Below are 18,060 nucleotides of genomic sequence, written 5' to 3' on the forward strand. Positions count from 1 at the left end.
TACAAGGGTCTGGAGTGACAGGGCAAGGGACAATGGCTTCACACTGATAGAGGGAAGGTTAAAATGGGATATTAGAATGAAAATCTTTACTGGCAAAGTGGTGGGGCCCTGGCACAGGTTGCTCATAGAAGTTCTGGCTGCCCCATCCCCAGAAGTTGTTCGAGGCCAGGTTTGATTGTTTTATTTTGGTTGTGCTGGACTAGATTTTGTTGTTAAACTCCAGGGTCTTTTCCCCCTTTTTTGGGTGGATTGTTTGCTAAGAGCTGTGGCTAGAGCAGAAGCATGTAGCTTTGCTTTTTCCTCCTCTTCTACCCAGGGCAATCTGGCACAGGCTTAAATTAACTATACCAAAGTAGCTGTGGCTGGTAGAGAGGCTATGAGCTGTTTGCATTGAGGATTGGCATTATTAATTACCAGATCTTTCAATAAGGCTGGTTTAATGTCAGGGGTAATATTTGGAGCAGCATCCGAAGCTTCTGTTGCTTTATCTACAAATTCCATGAATGTCTGTCCAGGTTTCTGCATTATTTGCATATAAGGTAGAGAAGGTTTTCCCTTCTTAGGCAGATTAGAGAATGTGGTCAAAGCAGCATTCTGTGATTGTTGCAAAATATGAAAATGTAATGCAGCTTGTGTTTGTGGGTCTTCATAAGCTCCTGATCCCATTAGCTGGTCTAAAGATGCTAATCTTAAGGGATGTCCAGTTTCTAATTGTATATTTTTTGCCTGTTCCTCCGTTAACTGCTCTTTCCATTTCTGTAGAAATATCATATAAGCAGTAGGAGGTAGAATAAACTCCATTAAAGCCTTTATATCAGCAGGAACGAAATTGTTATATTTCATAAAAGCAGAAATTTGGTTCTTAACCGAGGCATTATCATAACTATATTGCATTACTACAGATCGTATATTTTGCACAAGCTTCCAATCCAGGGCTTCCCATTTTGGACTCTGGGCAGTGGTATTTACTGGTGCACTTATTGGTAGCTGAATACCTAAATTTATTGCAGCTTTGGCTAAACCTTTGTATCTCTGTTGGCTATTAAAACTAAGGTCACGAGGTGGCTTTGTGACTCCATCTGCAGAATCTGGTACCTGGGTATCAGAAAGCTTTGAAATTAAGTTATTTGCATTGCGATTCCCAGCTCCCCCCACCCTGTTCCAAACAGAGGCTTCTTTGTCTTTCGGTGCCGTTCCTTTAAACGGCTGTGCTGTTGCTCTCCATTCTGGAATACAGTTGGTGGATGTGGCTGTCGGTGATGGAGGCTGCAGGTACCAGGTTGCCGGCGCAGGTGCAGTCTCTACCGGCGTGGGAGGTTCCAGTGCCGGTGCTGGCAGCTGCGGGCAGCGCGCAGCTATCGAGGAGGGGGTCCCCGCTGGTGCTGCAGAGCTTGGGTCCTGTGCGCCCAGCGCTGCCGCTTGTGAATGGCACGCAGTGAAGGGAACACCCAGGGGGAGCTCCGCTGGCTCCACTCCACCGGGGAGGAGTCTCTCCCCTCTCCATGATGCAGTTGATGGGCATATCCATCCACGCAGGAGGTGGTGGGGGTGGTACGGAAACTGATCTGCCCCAGGGGTGAGTGAATTAGGAGCCGACCACAGCCCCTGCGGGCTGCGAGGAACCCGCGCCTGGCGCATGCGCCTTGATTGGCAGGCAGTGGGGAGGGGTGTTGGGCGGTCCTTGCGCCTCGTTGCTGAATGCGCGCGCAGCCTCTTTGTTTGGCTCAGCCACGTGGTGACTTTTCACGGGCTTTTCAATCAGGTGGTCTCTTTGTTTTCCTGGCCACACGGTTTCTGCTCCCGCTGAAATGTCTCCCGTGGCAGTTTCCAGCCGCAACGGAGCGACTCCGGCGTACCCGCAGGGTGGCGGGGATCACGGCGGCGGGGCAACCCCAGCTCTGAGGTACCCGCAGGGCATTGCCGCCGCCGGTGTCATCGTCGAAGGTGGACAGACAGGGGGAAAGCTGCTTTCCCTCATCTCTGTCTCGGCTGAGGGCATCCCCCATCGCGTTTTCTCGGATTCAGGATATAAATAAAAGTTACTCATGGTTTGGAATGGCTGGATGTTTTCTGCGGCATGTCTCGTGGGGTTCCAGGGTTGCTGCTGAGGTCCGGCCGCCCCTACAGCAACAGCCGGTGGTCTCATTTGCTGTGCATAGGCTGTTTCTTGGTAGTTGTAAGGCAGTGCAAAGACGACTTCTTGGTCCTGTTGGATGTCTGTGCTTTTTGCGGTGATGAACGGCGTGGAAAAGCTTTGATTCCATGGTTGCTGTGATTCCATCGGGTTTTCCGGAGTGGGAGCGCGCGGTGCCGCTTGTGGGTACCGTGGTGGGGGTCCGACAGGTGGCATGGGCGAAGAAGGGTACCGTGGTGGCGTTTCCGCGGGCAGCACTGCCCACGGTGGTGCAGAAGGGTGCTTAGGGGAAAAGCCGCCCTGCACAGGCAGGCTTTTTTCCTTTCTCTCCGGTAGCTCGAGGTTTTCTTGGGCTCGCTCCACTTGAAGGAGCATCTTTCTCATAGCTGTATATGACGGAATAAGCGGCAAAAATTCTTCGGGTGCAGTTTGGGCTAAATTCCACAAATCTACCCCGTATTTTCCCATAATTCTATGGAAAACGTGGAATTGGCATCTGTTAAGTGCCCCCGACTAAGGCACCAGTCCAAAATTTTTTGTAATGCTTGTCTTTCTATGTTTGTTTTGGTAACATGAGCTAATTTTTCAAATTTATCAAGCAATAAGTTCATTTTAGTCAACTTGGAATTTCCCATGTTTCTTTAACTCACCGGTTTGAAGGTCGTGGTTCCTTCAGACCACGTTCTTCCAGTAGCTCTCAAGGCCACTACAAAGAACTCCTGAGTTTATGGGAGACAGAAGCTCTCAGAGGCTTCTCCACAAAGCACCCAAAAAACTGGGGCACAGCACATCTCGGGGGCCACTCCTTAAGGTTCTAGGCAGGTCTGCAGGTGGCTTCCATGTTCTGAAACACGTCGGGGTCCGCCAAATGTTGCAGACCGGGCTCTAGTGAGATCGCACACACCAATATGACGTACAAGCAAGATCCAAAGTTTATTCAAAAATACAGGTATATGTAACCTTAAGTGACCACACCCCAGGTACAAAGGTTTGATTCCATAGGTTGAGGCTGGAAACACGTCCTTTTAAGGTGAAAATGAAACTTATGGGCTGCTCCTTCAGACCACCAGAATCAGGGGCGGCAACAGGCTTGATTGCTCAGGTGGAGATTCCTGCTGCGACGAGAATGGGGGACAGAGTCACCATGTCCCTGTCCCCATTCCATGGGATACATCTGCCTGTGGAGCCCACGGAGAGCAGGAGCCCCTCTGGAATCCAATATCATCCTCTTCTCCAGCCATCCCACACAATCCCACTCTGGAATCCCACCTCTATCCCCAGCCAGCCAGCCAGCCTGATCCTGCTCCATAATCCAGCCTTGATCCCACTCCAGAATTCTTTATGATCTCACTCTGGAATCCTGCCCTCATCTGGAATCCCATCCCAATCCTGCTCCATCCACTATGCTCTGATTCCCCTCTGGAATCCCACCTGGATCCCACTCCATACCTGCAGGGGAGCCGTCAGTTCAAGCGTCTGCTCCTGTGGAAAACAGAAGATCCATGAGATTCTGGCCTGGATCACACACCTGGATCCATCCTGGGATCCATCATGGAGAGGATCTGGATCTGGAAGCAGACACACTGCTGGTACTCACTGATAGGTGTTGTGTTGTATCCATTCCTCTCCTTGTTCGCTATGGAAAAAAAGCAGGATCAGCACCTGTGGCACAGGATCCCTGGAATGCTGTCAAGTGGATCTGTGCCCCTTCCCAACCCCCATCCCGTGAGTTACCGGATTGGAGCTTCCAGACACTGAATCCGATGAGGCTGCTGCTGATGATGGCAGCGATGACGGACAGGGCGACCACCACTGGGGTGGAATTCCAGTTGGATTCTGGCTCTGGGAAGGGTGGAAGTGTGAGGAGGGGGAAGGGAACCCCCAATCCACTTCTCCACATTCCCAAATTCCCTGTTCCCACATGCCCAGTTCCCACATTCCACATTCCCAGCCTCACCCCAGGCGAAGATCCCGGGCTCCGGCATCCCGGCGTGCTCCACCCGGCACCGGTACTGCTCCCACTCCCCCGGCAGCGCCTCGATCCTGGCCCAGCTGTGGAAGGTGCCGTAGCTGTTGGGAACGACCCCGCCCCACTCCGTCTCCTGATCCCAGATTTCATCCCCTTTCATCCAGCTGATCCCGAGGATCCCGGGGTAGAATCCGTACGCGTGGCAGGACAACATCAGGATCCCGTGTTCCTCTTTGCCGGAGACATGGACATCAGGGGCCTCTGGAATGGGATAATGGTGACATCCAACCATGGAATTCCCACAAGGATGGGGTGGCAATGCGATCTGCCCATGGAATTCCCATGGCAATGGGATGGGGCTGAGATCCATCCATTGAACTCCTATGCAAATTACCACATGCCCAAGTCCTCCATTCCCAAATTCCACATTTGAATGGGAATTCCATCCCCACCTTTGTGCTCCAGCGCCTCTCGCCCGTATCCGACGTATTTCCGGAGCCATTCTGGACAGATGTGCCCCAGATAATTTGTTATCCTCTCCGCCTCGAACCCTTCGTGTTCCCATCTTCTCTTGGTGACCTGGGCAGCGCCATCGGCCACCACAAAGCTCTTGGATCCCAGCTCCAAGGAGATGAAATCCCGCCCGTCGTAACCATGCCGGTAGGATCCACGGATGGTCCCATCAGACAGGAGGGCACAGCCAACAACCCGCTGCAGTGTGTGGAGACCTGAGGGGAAATGGAGCCACAATGACCCCTGAAATTGTGTCCCAGCCCCACAGAGCCCCACCCAGAGTGTGATGGAGTCTTATCCCAGTCCCTTGGATCCCCATGGATACCCACCCAGCCCCACAGGTAACACCCCAGCCCCACAGATCTCATCCCAGCCCCACAGGTCTCATTCCAGCCCCACAGATGCCCCCTAGACCCACAGATCTCACCCCAGCCCCACAGGTCTCACCCCAGCCACACAGATCCCATCTCAGTCCCACAGATCCCCGCCAGCCCCACAGATTCATCCCAGACTGAACAGATCACATCCCAGACCAACAGATCCATATCCCAGCCCCACAGGTCCCATCCCAGCCCCACAAATCCCATTCAAGTCCCACAGATCCCATCCCAGACCCACAGATGCCTACTAGACCCATAGATCTCATCCCAGCCACACAGATCCCATCCCAACCACACAGATCCCCCCAAGCCTCACAGATTCCATCCCAGCCCCAGAGATGCACCCCAACTCTACAGATCTCCCCCAGCCCCAAAGATTCCCCCTCCAGCCCAGAGATCTCCCATAGCTCCACAGATGGCATTCCAGCCCCACAGATACATCCCAGCCCCATAGATGCACCTCAGCCCCACAGATCCCATCTCAGTCCCACAGATCTTATCCCAGACTCACAGATCCCTCCCAGTCTCACAGATCCCATCCCAGCCCCACAGATCCCATACCAGCCCCACAGATCCCCTCACAGCCCTAGAAATGCCCCCCAGATCCCATCCCAGTCCCACAGATCCACATCTCAGCCCCAGAGATGCACCCCAGTCCCACAGATCCACATCCCAGCCTCACAGATCTCCAGTCCTAAAGATTCCCTCTTAAGCCCAGAGATCTCGAGTAGCCCCATGGATCGCAACCCAGCCCCAGAGACCCCATTCCAGCCCCACAGATCCCATCTCAGCCCCACAGATCCCATCCCATCCCCACAGATCCCTCCCAGTCCCACAGACCCCATCTGAGCCCCACAGATCCTGCCCCCCGCTGCCCCACAGACCCCCTCCAGCCCAGAGATCTGCCATAGGACCATGGATTGCAACCCAGCCCCACAGATCCCATCTCAGTCCCACAGATCCACTCCAGCCTCAAAGATCCACCTCAGTCCTTCAGATGTGCCCCAGACCCACTGATGGACCCCAGCCCCTCATATCCCCCCCACCCCCACAGATCCCAGCCCAGCCTCTCATATTGCCCCCAGCTCCACAGGTCCCAGCCCAGTCCCACAGATCCCCTCCTCCGACTTACAAACCCCATCTCCAGCAGCCCAGATGTCCCCCAGACCCACAGATCCCATCCCAGCCCAAGATCCCAGCCCAGCCCCACAAAACCCCCCAACCTTCAGATCTAAGCCCAGACCCAAAGACCTCCCGAGACCCACAGATCATCCCCAGCCTCAAAGATCCCCCTCCAGCCCACAGATCTCACATAGCACCACAGATCCCATCCCAGCCCCACAGATGCACCTGAACCCCACAGATCCCATCTCAGCCCCACAGAACTCCCCCATTCCCAGCTGACCCCACTCACCCCCACTCTGGTTGTACCGGCCCCGCAATATCTCCAGGTTGTCAGCAGCCCAGTGCTGGTTCCCCTCGTTGATCTCGGTCTCTTCATCCCAATATCCCGGCTCAACTCCCTTCTCCATCCACGGCGCCTGCGGCTCCACCCGGCCCCGCTCGCTGTCGTAGCGCACAAAGGGGATCCCATCCAGGAACCCCATGGACAAGAACTGAGGGACCCCCGGGCTGGGCTCCGACACTGCCACATCCAGGTACCACAGGGAGCGAGGAACTGGGAGGAAAAAGAGATTTGGGGGCCTGGGGGGTCATGGGTAAAGGAAAGGGGGAACTGAGAGAGCCAGGAAGGGGCTTTGGGGATCCCAGGGAAGTTGACGCAGGAAGTCTCAGTGCCTGGGTAGGGTGTGCAAGGGGGTCCCACTGCACAGGACTGGGGGCTCAGGAGGGTCCCAGAGTCAAGGAAAAGGAGGGTACAGGGATTGGGAGAGGTGGAACAGGGAGTCCAAGAGGTTCCTGTGTCCAGGAAAGGGGGATCCAGGGGCCCTCAGGGTCAGGGAAAGGGAATCACAGGGTGGGGAGACCCAGAATGGCCAAGAAACAGGGTGCAGGGGGTGTTGGTGCAGGATAAAGGGGTGCAAGGGGGTCCCTGTGTAAGGGAATGGAAGCTCAGGGTGGTCTTGCTGCCATATAGGGGGGTGTAGGAGGGTGCCCGTGCCCAGGAATGGGAGTACAGGGGTGTCCCAGTCCCAAACAAAGGGGTTAGGGGGTCTGGGTGCTGAATAAGAGGTGCAGGGGGGTCCCCATGCCCAGGAATGGAGGTTCAGGGGGGTCCCAGTGTCAAGGAAAGGGCAGTGAGGGCATGGGGAGATGTGTGATGGAGGTTCAGGGGTCCCTGTGCCCAGGAAAGGGCAGTCCAGGGGTCCCCAGTGTTGAGGAAAGTGAGGTCTGAAGGCTGGGAAAGGCAGGAATGGGGGTTCAGGGGGTCTCAGGGTCAAAGAAAAGGGGTACTGGGAGATGAAAAATGGCTGGAAAAGGGCGCACAGGACAATACTGGTGCAGGATAAGGGGGGTTCAGGGGGGTCCTGGTGCTGAACAAGGGAGGATCCACGGGGATCCAAGGGTAAAGGAATGGGGGGTGCAGGGACTGGGAGATATGGAATGGGAGGTCCAGGGGGTCCCTGTGCCCAGGAAAGGGGGGGTGGAGGGGTCCAGGGGTCCCCAGAGTTGAGAAGAGGGACGTCATGAGAAGGAGAGACCTGGGATGGCTGGGAATGGGGGTTCTGGAAGTTCTTGGTGTAGAGGAAAGGAGGGGCTGGGAAAGGCAGGAGTGCGGGTCAGGGGGTCTTAGGATCAAGGAAAAGGAAGGTCTGGAAGAGGTGGGATGGCCAGGAAAGGGGGTGCAGGGGGGTACTGGTACAGAATAACGGGGTATATGGGAGTTATGGTGCTGGATGGGAGGTTGCAGAGGGTCCTGGTGCCAGGGAATGGGGGTTCAGGGATTTCTCTGTGCCCAGGAATGGGGGCTCAGGGGGGGTCCCGTTGCCCAGGAATGGGGATCCACGGCATCCCAGTGCTGGGTAAGGCGGTGCAGCGTGGTTCCCGTGCCCACGGAATGGGGGCTCAAGGGGTTTCCCGTGGCCGGGAATGGGGTTTCAGGGGGGCCTCCATCCCGGGAATGTGGTCTTGGGGGTTCTCTTCCCGGGAACAGAGGTTCAAGGGGGTTTCCATGTCCAGGAATTGCCCTTCAGGAGGTTTCCCGTGCCCAGGAATGGGGGTTCAGGGGTCCCGGTGGCACATAATGGGGTTTATGGGGGGTCCCAGTGCTGTGGGAGGGGTTGCAGGGCGGTCCCAGTGCCCAGGAATGGGGGTGGAGGGGAATTCTCCTGCCCGGGAATGGGGGTTCAGGGGGGTCCCGATGTCCAGGAATGGGAGTTCAGGGAGGTTCTCGGTGCCCGGACATGGCAGTTCCGGAGTTTTCCGCTCCGAGGGTCCCACTTACCCTCCGTCGCCCCCCCCGGGGCCCCCAGGAGCCCCAGCAGCCCCAGGAGCGCCCCCAGACCCAGCGCTGGGGCCATCGCGCTGCTCCGCTGCGGCCCCGCCGGGCCCGGACCCGGACCAGGCCCCGCCCACAGAGCCGCCTCCGGCCGCGCGATTGGCTGTGCTGTTTCTCGATCGCCAATGGTAGCCCGATCCGCCTGTGACGCAATCGGTATCTGGGCAGATTCCGGTGGCGCAGGTTGTGAGACGGGAAAGCGAAAGTGTCCGAGGGAGCGTGGGGGGGGGGGGGGGTTAGAACGGGGGAATTCCCGGGAATTCATCTGGATCCCCTTTGGGACCCCTCCTGGGACCCCTCTGGATCCCCCCGGGACACCCTGGGACCCTCCACGGCCATGAATTGCGGGACCCCCGGGCCGGGCTGGGCTGAACTCCCGCGCCCTGCGGTGAAACTCGGCCTTAAACCCGCTGGTTCGAGGGCGGGATCGGGAAAGGGCGGCGGTGCCGGGAAGGGACCGGGACGGAGCGGGACAGGCTGGGATGGACTGGGGTGGACTGGGATAGACTGGGACACTGGGATACACCAGGACCAGGACCGGGACCCAACGGGACTGTTACAAATTAGGTTAAGATATTAGTTGTAGTAGTAGTTATGCTAAGGTTTGTCTAAGACAGTTAGGCCTATGAAGGATATCTTGAAACCACAAGGGGATAATAGAGAATGGATGGAATGTGCTGAGAACAGAAGAAACACTGATGAAACGGATTAGTGAGGTGTATAGTACACAAAGTAAAGGACAAACTGTTGTTTAGAGATAAGATTAGAATCAGCATATGCAGGGAGTTTGCAGATGGCTTGGTGGTGGGAGGGGGGGGGGCTTTAGTTAACCAATGTCCTGTGTTAAGACAAGCATGGTAAATTTATGGGTTTAAAGAAAAATCAGTAATTGTGCATGTGCAAGCTATGTATCTGATTTATGGGTGAGGTTGTATGTATGTGGGCACGTAAACGGTTGTGGGGAAAAGTATAAGAGCTGTACCTAAAAATGGCTCAGGGGAATCCTGGCTTAGGACGTTAGTCCCCAGGTTTCCCGGGCCCTGTAAATAAAGCACCGCATAAACTGATACTCTGTCGGTTTGTGTCTCTGAGATCGGGTTACAGTTTTTGGCGCCCAAACGTGGGGCTCTGAGGGCAGTTGGGGCGGTTCGCGTTTTGATCTACTCCACGCCGACACCGAGTTTTTCCTCGGGGAGTCATCACTTCGTGCCCGACCCCCACGCCTGTCGGACAACTACACTGAGGTGAGCCCGGAGGTGCTTTATTCTAAAAGGGGGGAGTGGTAAGATTGGTTGGTATTGGAAGCCTAGGCACCGACCGTAAGACACGTACTTAAGGATCGTGCGGGTTCGGTACTTGCCGTTCAAATTGCGACTAAGGAACTGGCAAGTAAGGGTTAAAGGTTGGTGGAAAAGTCGCAGCTTGGTGTTAATTTCGTCATGTTGTCTTTCGGGAACTGTGGAATTTCTTCTGCTGATAAAGACATCCCTGGGGATTCCCCTCTTGGATGTCTGTTGTCACATTGGAAAGTGGGAAATCTTGAGCAGAGTATGAGAAAGAAGACATTGATTGATTATTGTAATCATGTGTGGCCAGAATACGAGACTGGGGGTATGCAGTGGCCACGTAATGGTACCATGAATACTGAAATCATTACCCCGTTGATGGATTTTCTGAGGGAAAATGATAAGTGGGACGAAATACCCTATTTGGATTTGTTTTATCAATTGAAACATAAACCTGAATGGCTGAAGGAATGTGGTATGCTGGTGTTAGGGGTTGTTAATGAGGAATGTGGGAGTTGTAAAGAAAGGAAATTGCGTTTCACCGAAACCCCGGAGGAAGATGTGTCGTTGTTAGTCTCCCCTAGCGCGCCCCCGTGTCCCCTCCTGGATAATCTAAAGATACGAGAAGATAAAACTCCAGCTCCCTCGTCATCAGATGAGGAACTGGAGAGGGATGATAGGGAGTCTGTACAAAGGACACCATTAGCAGGACGTACTCGGCGGGGTAGGCAAAAGGAAAAGGTGGTGGACTCACAGCCAAGATTAATGGCACCATTGCGAGAAGCGGTAGGGGCGGATGGTGGAAGAGTTATAGTCAAGGTTCCGTTTTCGCCGAGTGATTTAATGATTTGGAAGCAGTCAGCAGGGGCTTATAGAGAAAATCCAGAAAAGGTAGCACGGGTTGTAAAAATGGTTATTAAGGCGCAAAATCCTGACTGGAATGATCTACAAGTTCTGTTAGACACGCTTATGGATTCTACCGAAAAGGAAATGGTCATGAAGGTTATGACTGACCGGGCGAGAGATATGATAAGGGCCCAGGTAACTCATAGCACGATTAACGAGTTAGTGCCAAGAGATGATCCAGGGTGGAATCCTAACACGGCTAGGGGATATGAGGCATTGAAAGAATATCAGGAGTTGTTGGTAGATGAGATTCGGGATGGTATTCCAAAAACAATGAATTGGTCGAAATTGTATTCGGTTCGGCAGGAAAAGGGGGAGTCCCCGTCTGCATTTTTAGAAAGGTTGAAAGACACCGCGTGAAAGTATATTAATTTAGATGTAGAATCGGAACCTGGTAAATTACAATTGGCTTTGATATTTATGGGACAGTCACAAGAGGATATTAGGAAAAAGTTGCAGAAGCTGGAAGGGGAGGAGATGCGGAATTTAGAAAAGCTGCTAGAGGTAGCATGGAAGACGTATAATAACAGGGAGAAGGAGACGACGAAGAGACAGCAGGCGGGTATGTTAGCGGCATTGAAGCAAGCCACGGTTGGAAACGCTGGAAATTTTAGGGGTCGAGGCCGAGGCAGAGGGCGAGGCAGTTTTGGAAGGGGCAGTTTTGGGAATCAGGGAATGAATATGCGCGGGATGTTGGGACCTAATCAATGTGCCTTTTGTAAAGGGTTAGGACATTGGAAAAATGAATGCCCACTTAGTCAAGGCATGCAGATGGGCGTTGGTCCCATGCCAGCAGCTAACATGGTTAGTGCAGTAAATGGGATGAACCCCTTTGTCAATAACTCACAAGGTGTCGCTCAGGCACTAATGATGGGAAATACTCAGAATCAGAGCTGACTAGACCAGGATCTTAAGGTTGTTATGGAAATAGAGGGTGAACCGATGGAATTCAGGGTAGATACTGGGGCTAGTTATTCGGCAGTGAATGAATTGTGGGGAACATTAAGTGAATCAAAAGTATTGGTTGTAGGGGTGTCTGGGGAAGTAGAGGAAAGGACATTCCTGCGGCCGCTTGATATCAAATTTGGGGGAAAAGAATTTGATCACCAATTTTTATATATGCCAAACAGCCCTGAGTCGCTGCTTGGAAGGGACCTGCTTTCAGTTTTACAGGCAAGAATAATATTTGATAAGGATAGGGTAAAATTGGAGATACCAGAGGAAAACTTGGCAAAAATTTTTATGATTAAAGAGGTAGAGCTGGAGTCAATACCAGAGGTAATTGAACAGGCTGTGGTTCCTTGGGTATGGGAGACAGGGACCCCGGGTAAATCCAAAGCGGCTGAACCAGTAGTCGTGAAATTGAAGGAGGGAGAGCAGCCGGTAAGGGTAAAACAGTACCCAATAAGGCTTGAAGCAAGAAAAGGAATAGCTCCAATGATTGATCAGTTTGTGGGTTTGGGAATATTACGGGAGTGTGAATCAGAATATAATACCCCTATTTTTCCAGTAGTGAAACCAAACGGAAAATACAGACTGGTGCAGGATTTAAGGGCAGTTAACGCAATCACTAAAGACATACATCCAGTAGTAGCTAATCTGTACACGCTGTTAACATCTGTCTCTGAGAAATTTCAGTGGTTTACGGTAATTGACTTAAAGGACGCCTTTTTCTGCATACCCTTGGCACTTGAGAGTCAACATATTTTCGCTTTTGAATGGGGAAACCCTGACTCTGGACGCAAGAGCCAGCTGACCTGGACTCGGTTACCCCAAGGATTCAAATCGTCACCAACAATATTCAGTAATCAGTTGGCCAAAGAATTGGAGGAGTGGAGGACGACTCAGGTAAAAGATTCACCCTTTTCTTATGTAATGTTACAGTACGTTGATGACATATTCTTAGGGACCACCAAACGGGAACTTTGTTGTAAGCTAACAATCGATTTGTTAAATATGCTGGGGCAAGCAGGCTATCGAGTTTCAAAGGAAAAGGCTCAGCTGGTGAAACAGAAAGTAATTTACTTGGGCTGTGAAATTTCACAAGGGGTACGTCGCTTGGGAACTAACCGAATAAAGGCAATTTGTGCTATCCCAGTGCCTCGTAATCACCATGAATTAAGATCTTTCCTAGGAATGACTGGCTGGTGTCGGCTGTGGATTCCTAAATTACGGACTAACGGCGAAACCATTGTATGAGGCTGTAAAGAAGCAGGTGTTTGTATGGGATCCGGCAGAAGAGAAAGCGTTTCAAGAATTGAAACAAGCCCTTAAGGAAACGCCAGCCTTGGGATTGCCTGACTTGACTAAAAACTTTCAACTTTACGTCCACGAGAAGCAGTAGCTGGCACTGGGCGTCCTCACCCAGAAATAAGGGTCATGGAAGAGACCGGTGGGGTATTTCTCAAAACAACTGGACGCAGTGAGTAGCGACTGGCCGGGGTGCTTGAGGGCTGTGGCGGCTACCGTAATACTGATACAAGAGGCTCGTAAATTGACTTTGGGAAAACATATGACAGTCTATGTGCCCCACATGGTGATTACTGTGTTGGAACAAAAGGGGGGACATTGGCTCTCCTCGAGTCGTATGCTCCAATATCAGGCCCTGCTAAGGGAGCAGGACGATATCGAATTAAAGCTAACCAACCACCTTAACCCGGCAGAATTTTTAATGTCTACCCAGGAGGAAAGGAAATTGGAGCACGACTGTGTTGAAGTGATTGAACAGGTTTATGCCAGTCGCAAGGACTTGAAAGATGAACCATTACCGGACCCTGACTGGGAACTATTCACAGACGGATCCAGCTTTGTGGAAAACGGCACCAGGTACGCTGGATATGCAGTGGTCACCCTGCAACAGGTAGTGGAAGCAAAAGCACTACCACCGGGTACCTCAGCGCAAAAAGCTGAAATTTGGGCTTTGGTGCGGGCTTTGATTTTAAGCCAGGGCAAAAGGGTGAATATCTGGACTGATTCTAAGTATGCCTTTGGAGTGGTGCACGTACATGGAGCTTTGTGGAAGGAGCGTGGACTGCTTAATTCACAGGGGTCTTCCATAAAATATCAGGAGGAGATCCTCCAATTATTGGAGGCAATTTATAAGCCTACCGCAGTAGCAATCATGCATGCTAAAGGGCATCAAAACGATTCGGGGAAAGAATTTCAAGGTAATCAACAAGCAGACCAAGTGGCACGCCAGGTAGCCCGAGAGGTATGGACTCAGGTGGCATTATTACCAACCCAGGAGAATCCTGCTGGATCCTACATGGGGACGGTGCCTCAGTATTCCCCAGAGGATGAGAAACTTGCACAAATGATGTATGCCCGGAAAAATATCAAAGGGTGGTATGTAACTCCGGTTGGCCAGGTGATCCTGCCAGTAAAAATTATGAAGCATGTGCTTGAAGTGGAACATAACAAGTGCCATTGGGGTGCAGAGGCGTTAGTAAAATTTTTGAAGAAGGAAATATTCTCAAATCAGATGTTAACATTGGCGAAAAGGATCAATGCCATGTGTATGGTATGTATTAAAAACAATCCAGTGGTAAGGAAACAGATAAAAATGGGAATGATTAGGATGGGACCACAGCCTGGGGATTATTGGCAGGTGGATTTTTCCGAGTTCCCCAAAGCTCAGCATTTTAAACATTTGTTGTTTTTTGTTTGCACCTTTTCAGGATGGCCAGAGGCGTTTCCCTGTAGAACTAATCAAGCAAAGGAAGTGGTTAAGACATTGTTAAAGGAAATCATTCCGAGGTTTGGAGTACCTTTAGGAATCTCATCAGATAGAGGACCCCACTTTGTGGCTGGTATCGTTCAGGATCTTTCTAAGGTTTTGGGAATTTCCTGGGACTTACATACTCCTTGGAGGCCTCAGTCTAGTGGACAGGTAGAGAGGATGAATCAAACATTGAAAAATCAAATTACAAAAATTTGTCAAGAAGCAGAAATCCAATGGCCGCAGGCATTGCCTTTAGCTCTGCTAAGAATCAGAATCAAACCCAGGGAGAAGGTGGGAGTTAGTCCGTATGAGATTTTGTATGGGAAACCCTACCATGCAGCTACCTATCAGGGAGACCCACATTTAACTGGGAACCAAATGTTACTTAACTATGTTTTGGCTTTGAATAAAACCCTTACAGCAATCAGAGGAGCGCTGCAGTGGAATCGGCCTTTATCCCTGGAGAATCCAGCGCACAACATTCTTCCAGGGGACCAAGTGTATGTGCGGAAGTGGTCCGAGGAGCCGTTGAAGGAGAGATGAGATGGACCTCACCAAGTGATCATGACCACATATACTGCCGTAAAGGTCCAAGGAATTGACAATTGGATCCATTATACCAGGGTGAAAAAGGTCCCATTAAAATGGACAGTAGAACCACTGTCACCCACTCGATTGGTATTTCGAAGTCAGCCTTAATATTGTTATGCTGGTGGTGGATAGTTCCGGTAGGGGGAGTAGTAACGGTTGAAGTTCCAAAGTCTCATGTAATTGTACGTGAAGGGGATGCAGTGAATTTAACTTGTTTATTTTTCTGTGACCAGAGAGTTGGTGTCTGAGAAATTAAAGCAAGATGGAAGGCCAAATGGGACGGGGTGGATGAGGAACAAGAATTAACTTCAAAATTGACTTGGGATGAAAAGATGCGAAGAGGTGTTTCTGTCATGGAAATACCAAAAGCTACAAAAATGTGGTCAGGACATTATATATGTACAATAATGATTCAGGGAAGCAGAGATCAGGGAAACGTAAATTTACGGGTAATAACTCTTTCTGATCAGGGATTTGTTACAGATTCCCTGGACCCAGAATTAAGCTGGGAAAAGGAATATGGACATCGAGAAAATTTGGTAATCGGCTTAATTAGAGATTTTGGGTTAACTCAAAATATATCGCAAATTACTGCTTGTTTACCTATGCCCCGAACTGCTAGTGATCCTATTCCATGGGGAATAATCCCGGTAGTTAACATGCCGCCTTCAAATAAAGATTATTTATGGACATGTCAGGAAGTAATGGAAGATATTCCCCAACCAGAAGCGGGATGGCTCGACTTATGTTTAACTAAACGAGTGATGCCCGAGGCAGAATGTAAGAGGAAATCAACATATTATGTGTGGTTGAGAGATACAGGTAGATGTTACATAGAACCTCCATTTGATGAACCATGTGACCATGCCCAGATAATGACACCCCATTTAACTCTTGAAAAGGAGAAGCCACAGAAAACAATAGAATGTCAAAATGTGTCTCGGAAAACTGGTGCTTGGAGGAATTGGAGAACTAGTTGGGGAGCGAGTGTCTTGGAACATTATAATTATATAGGAAAGGTGCAATGGTGTATACAATGGATGGGTAAGCAAAATCAATCACATCTGAAGGTTTTCACAACTGAAACTTCTTCTAGATATTTTTATAAACAGGTTGAAGAATGGAACTGTACTCAAGTATTTACTTGTGACACCCCAGAGGATCAGATAGGATTGGTTCCGGTAAGGATGGTGCTCAAGTGGGGGTGTGAGTGTAGGGGGTATAAGCATTATGTTACCATGGAACCAGAGGACAAAGCAGTGAATTGTAAATATGCCACTGTCCACAGTCCGGGAAACCTGGTATGGGTTTTAGGACATGGACAGTGGACTTCACATTTGCCGATAGATGGATTGACTACACAAATTACTTTAGGCATTCCAACATTATGTCCATATTGGAAGGAGTCAAAACTATCAGAGGGTGAAAAATTAAAACGCAACAAAAGAACTGTAGATCAGGAATTACAAGATCTGGGGTTAAACGTAGATAATTGGCATGACCCCTCAGGAAGCGTTAAATTTGGATGGGCCTTGGAATCATTATTTGCACCAGTAGCCTCTTATAGGAACAGAGAAATGTTATACAAATTGATGGGACAAACTGAAAGATTGGCAGCAGTAACTAGGAAGGGATTTAAAGATATAAATATCCAATTGCAGGCTACTTCTAGAATGACTCTACAGAATAGAATGGCTTTGGACATGATACTTCTTAAAGAACACGGTGTTTGTGGGTATTTGCATGGCAGAAAAGAGCATTGTTGCATCCATATCCCAAATGTCACTCAAGATGTTTAAAATGTTATTAGTCAATTGGAACAAATCGAAGACAAAGTACAAGAAGTAAAAAAAGAAGCAGAACAAAATTGGATAGGGCAAATTTTTAGTTCTTTGGGAATCCAAGTCTCTGGTTGGCTTTCACCGATTGTGCAGTATGGTATAATGATTGTGATAATTATTATTGTTGCATTGGTTATTTATAAGTGTCTTTTAGGAATGATCTTAAAGGAAGGACAGCATACGAGGCAAGTAATCAAGGCTGTTACCCGAAAAGAGATGATGCAACCACAACCTCCGAGGAATGATCCCACCCCACTCCCGACCTATATGGAGGCAGTTGTTTAAGGAATTGAGCATCCTTGCGGAAGATACCTCGAAGGATGCTCAAAAGGGAGGAGTTGTTACAAATAAGTTTAAGATATTGGTTATAGCAGTAGTTATGCTAAGGTTTGTGTAGTAGTGCTAGGCCTGGGTAGGGTAACTTGAAACTGTAGTGAGGTAATAGGAACGGTTAGGAATGTGCTGAGAGCAGAAGAAACAATAATCAAAAGAATTATTGAAGTATATAGAACATGAGGTAGAGGACAAACTGTTGCTTAGAGATAAGATTAGAATCTGCATATGCAAGGAGTCTACAGATGGTCTGGTGGTGGTGGGTTTTTAGTTAACCAGCATCCTGTGTTAAGACAAGCATGGTAAATTTATAGCTTTTGAAGATAATCAGTAATTGTGCATGTGAAACCTATGTAACTGATTTATGGGTGAGGTTGTATGTATTTGGGCACGTAGATGATTGTAAGAAAAGTATAAAAGCTGGACCTAAAAATGGCTCAGGGGAATCCTGGCTTAGGACGCTAGTCCCCAGGTTTCCCGGGCCCAGCAAATAAAGCACCGCATGAACTGATACTCTGTCGGTTTGTGTTTCTGTGAGCGGGCAACATGACCAAATTCAGTTCCAGTTTGTCTTTGGCCCTTCACATTTTCCCCCTCCATAACTTCACCATATCCTTGTAGTCCTCCCCAGTTTCCTGCCCTTCTTTCCAGAGGTGATACACTCTCTTTTTTTTTCCTGATATCCAGCCCATGGTCTGTGTTTCACCAGGCCATACTTTTTGCCCTCTGGATTGTCTCAGACCACAGAGACACAGCTCCTGGAGCTTTGAGATTTTCTTCTTAAAACACGTGCATCCATCCTGCACTCCTTTCTCCTTCAGGACTGACTCCCAAGGGACTCCATCCATCAGTTTCCCAAACTGGCCAAAGTCTGTCAGCTGTCAGTCCAAGGTGTCAGTTCTGCTGGTGCCCCTCCTTCCTTCACCCAC

At 50.2% G+C, this 18,060-nt stretch overlaps 3 protein-coding genes across 3 annotated transcripts in view; 1 reads left to right on the top strand and 2 right to left on the bottom strand.

The window, feature by feature from the left end:
* LOC139673847 (class I histocompatibility antigen, F10 alpha chain-like) overlaps positions 1-8,511 on the bottom strand; it is a 283,320-nt gene extending 274,809 nt beyond the window's left edge. The window contains exon 1 of the mRNA XM_071559727.1: positions 8,400-8,511. Coding sequence (XP_071415828.1) covers positions 8,400-8,475 — 76 coding nt within the window. The 5' untranslated portion in view covers positions 8,476-8,511. The remainder of the gene's footprint in view (positions 1-8,399) is intronic.
* LOC139673846 (class I histocompatibility antigen, F10 alpha chain-like) overlaps positions 1-18,060 on the top strand; it is a 327,584-nt gene that overhangs the window by 62,963 nt on the left and 246,561 nt on the right. The window lies entirely within an intron of this gene.
* On the bottom strand, positions 3,049-6,603 carry LOC139674329 (class I histocompatibility antigen, F10 alpha chain-like). The gene is made up of 7 exons (XM_071560532.1): positions 6,411-6,603; positions 4,556-4,831; positions 4,092-4,364; positions 3,869-3,976; positions 3,732-3,770; positions 3,584-3,616; positions 3,049-3,246 (listed from the first exon to the last, which is right to left on the bottom strand). The coding sequence occupies exons 1-6, from the start codon at positions 6,601-6,603 to the stop codon at positions 3,603-3,605; spliced, it is 903 nt and encodes a 300-aa protein (XP_071416633.1). The 3' UTR covers positions 3,049-3,246; positions 3,584-3,602.

The sequence above is a fragment of the Pithys albifrons genome, chromosome 7 (assembly GCF_047495875.1).
Source record: "Pithys albifrons albifrons isolate INPA30051 chromosome 7, PitAlb_v1, whole genome shotgun sequence".
Classification (NCBI taxonomy): domain Eukaryota; kingdom Metazoa; phylum Chordata; class Aves; order Passeriformes; family Thamnophilidae; genus Pithys; species Pithys albifrons.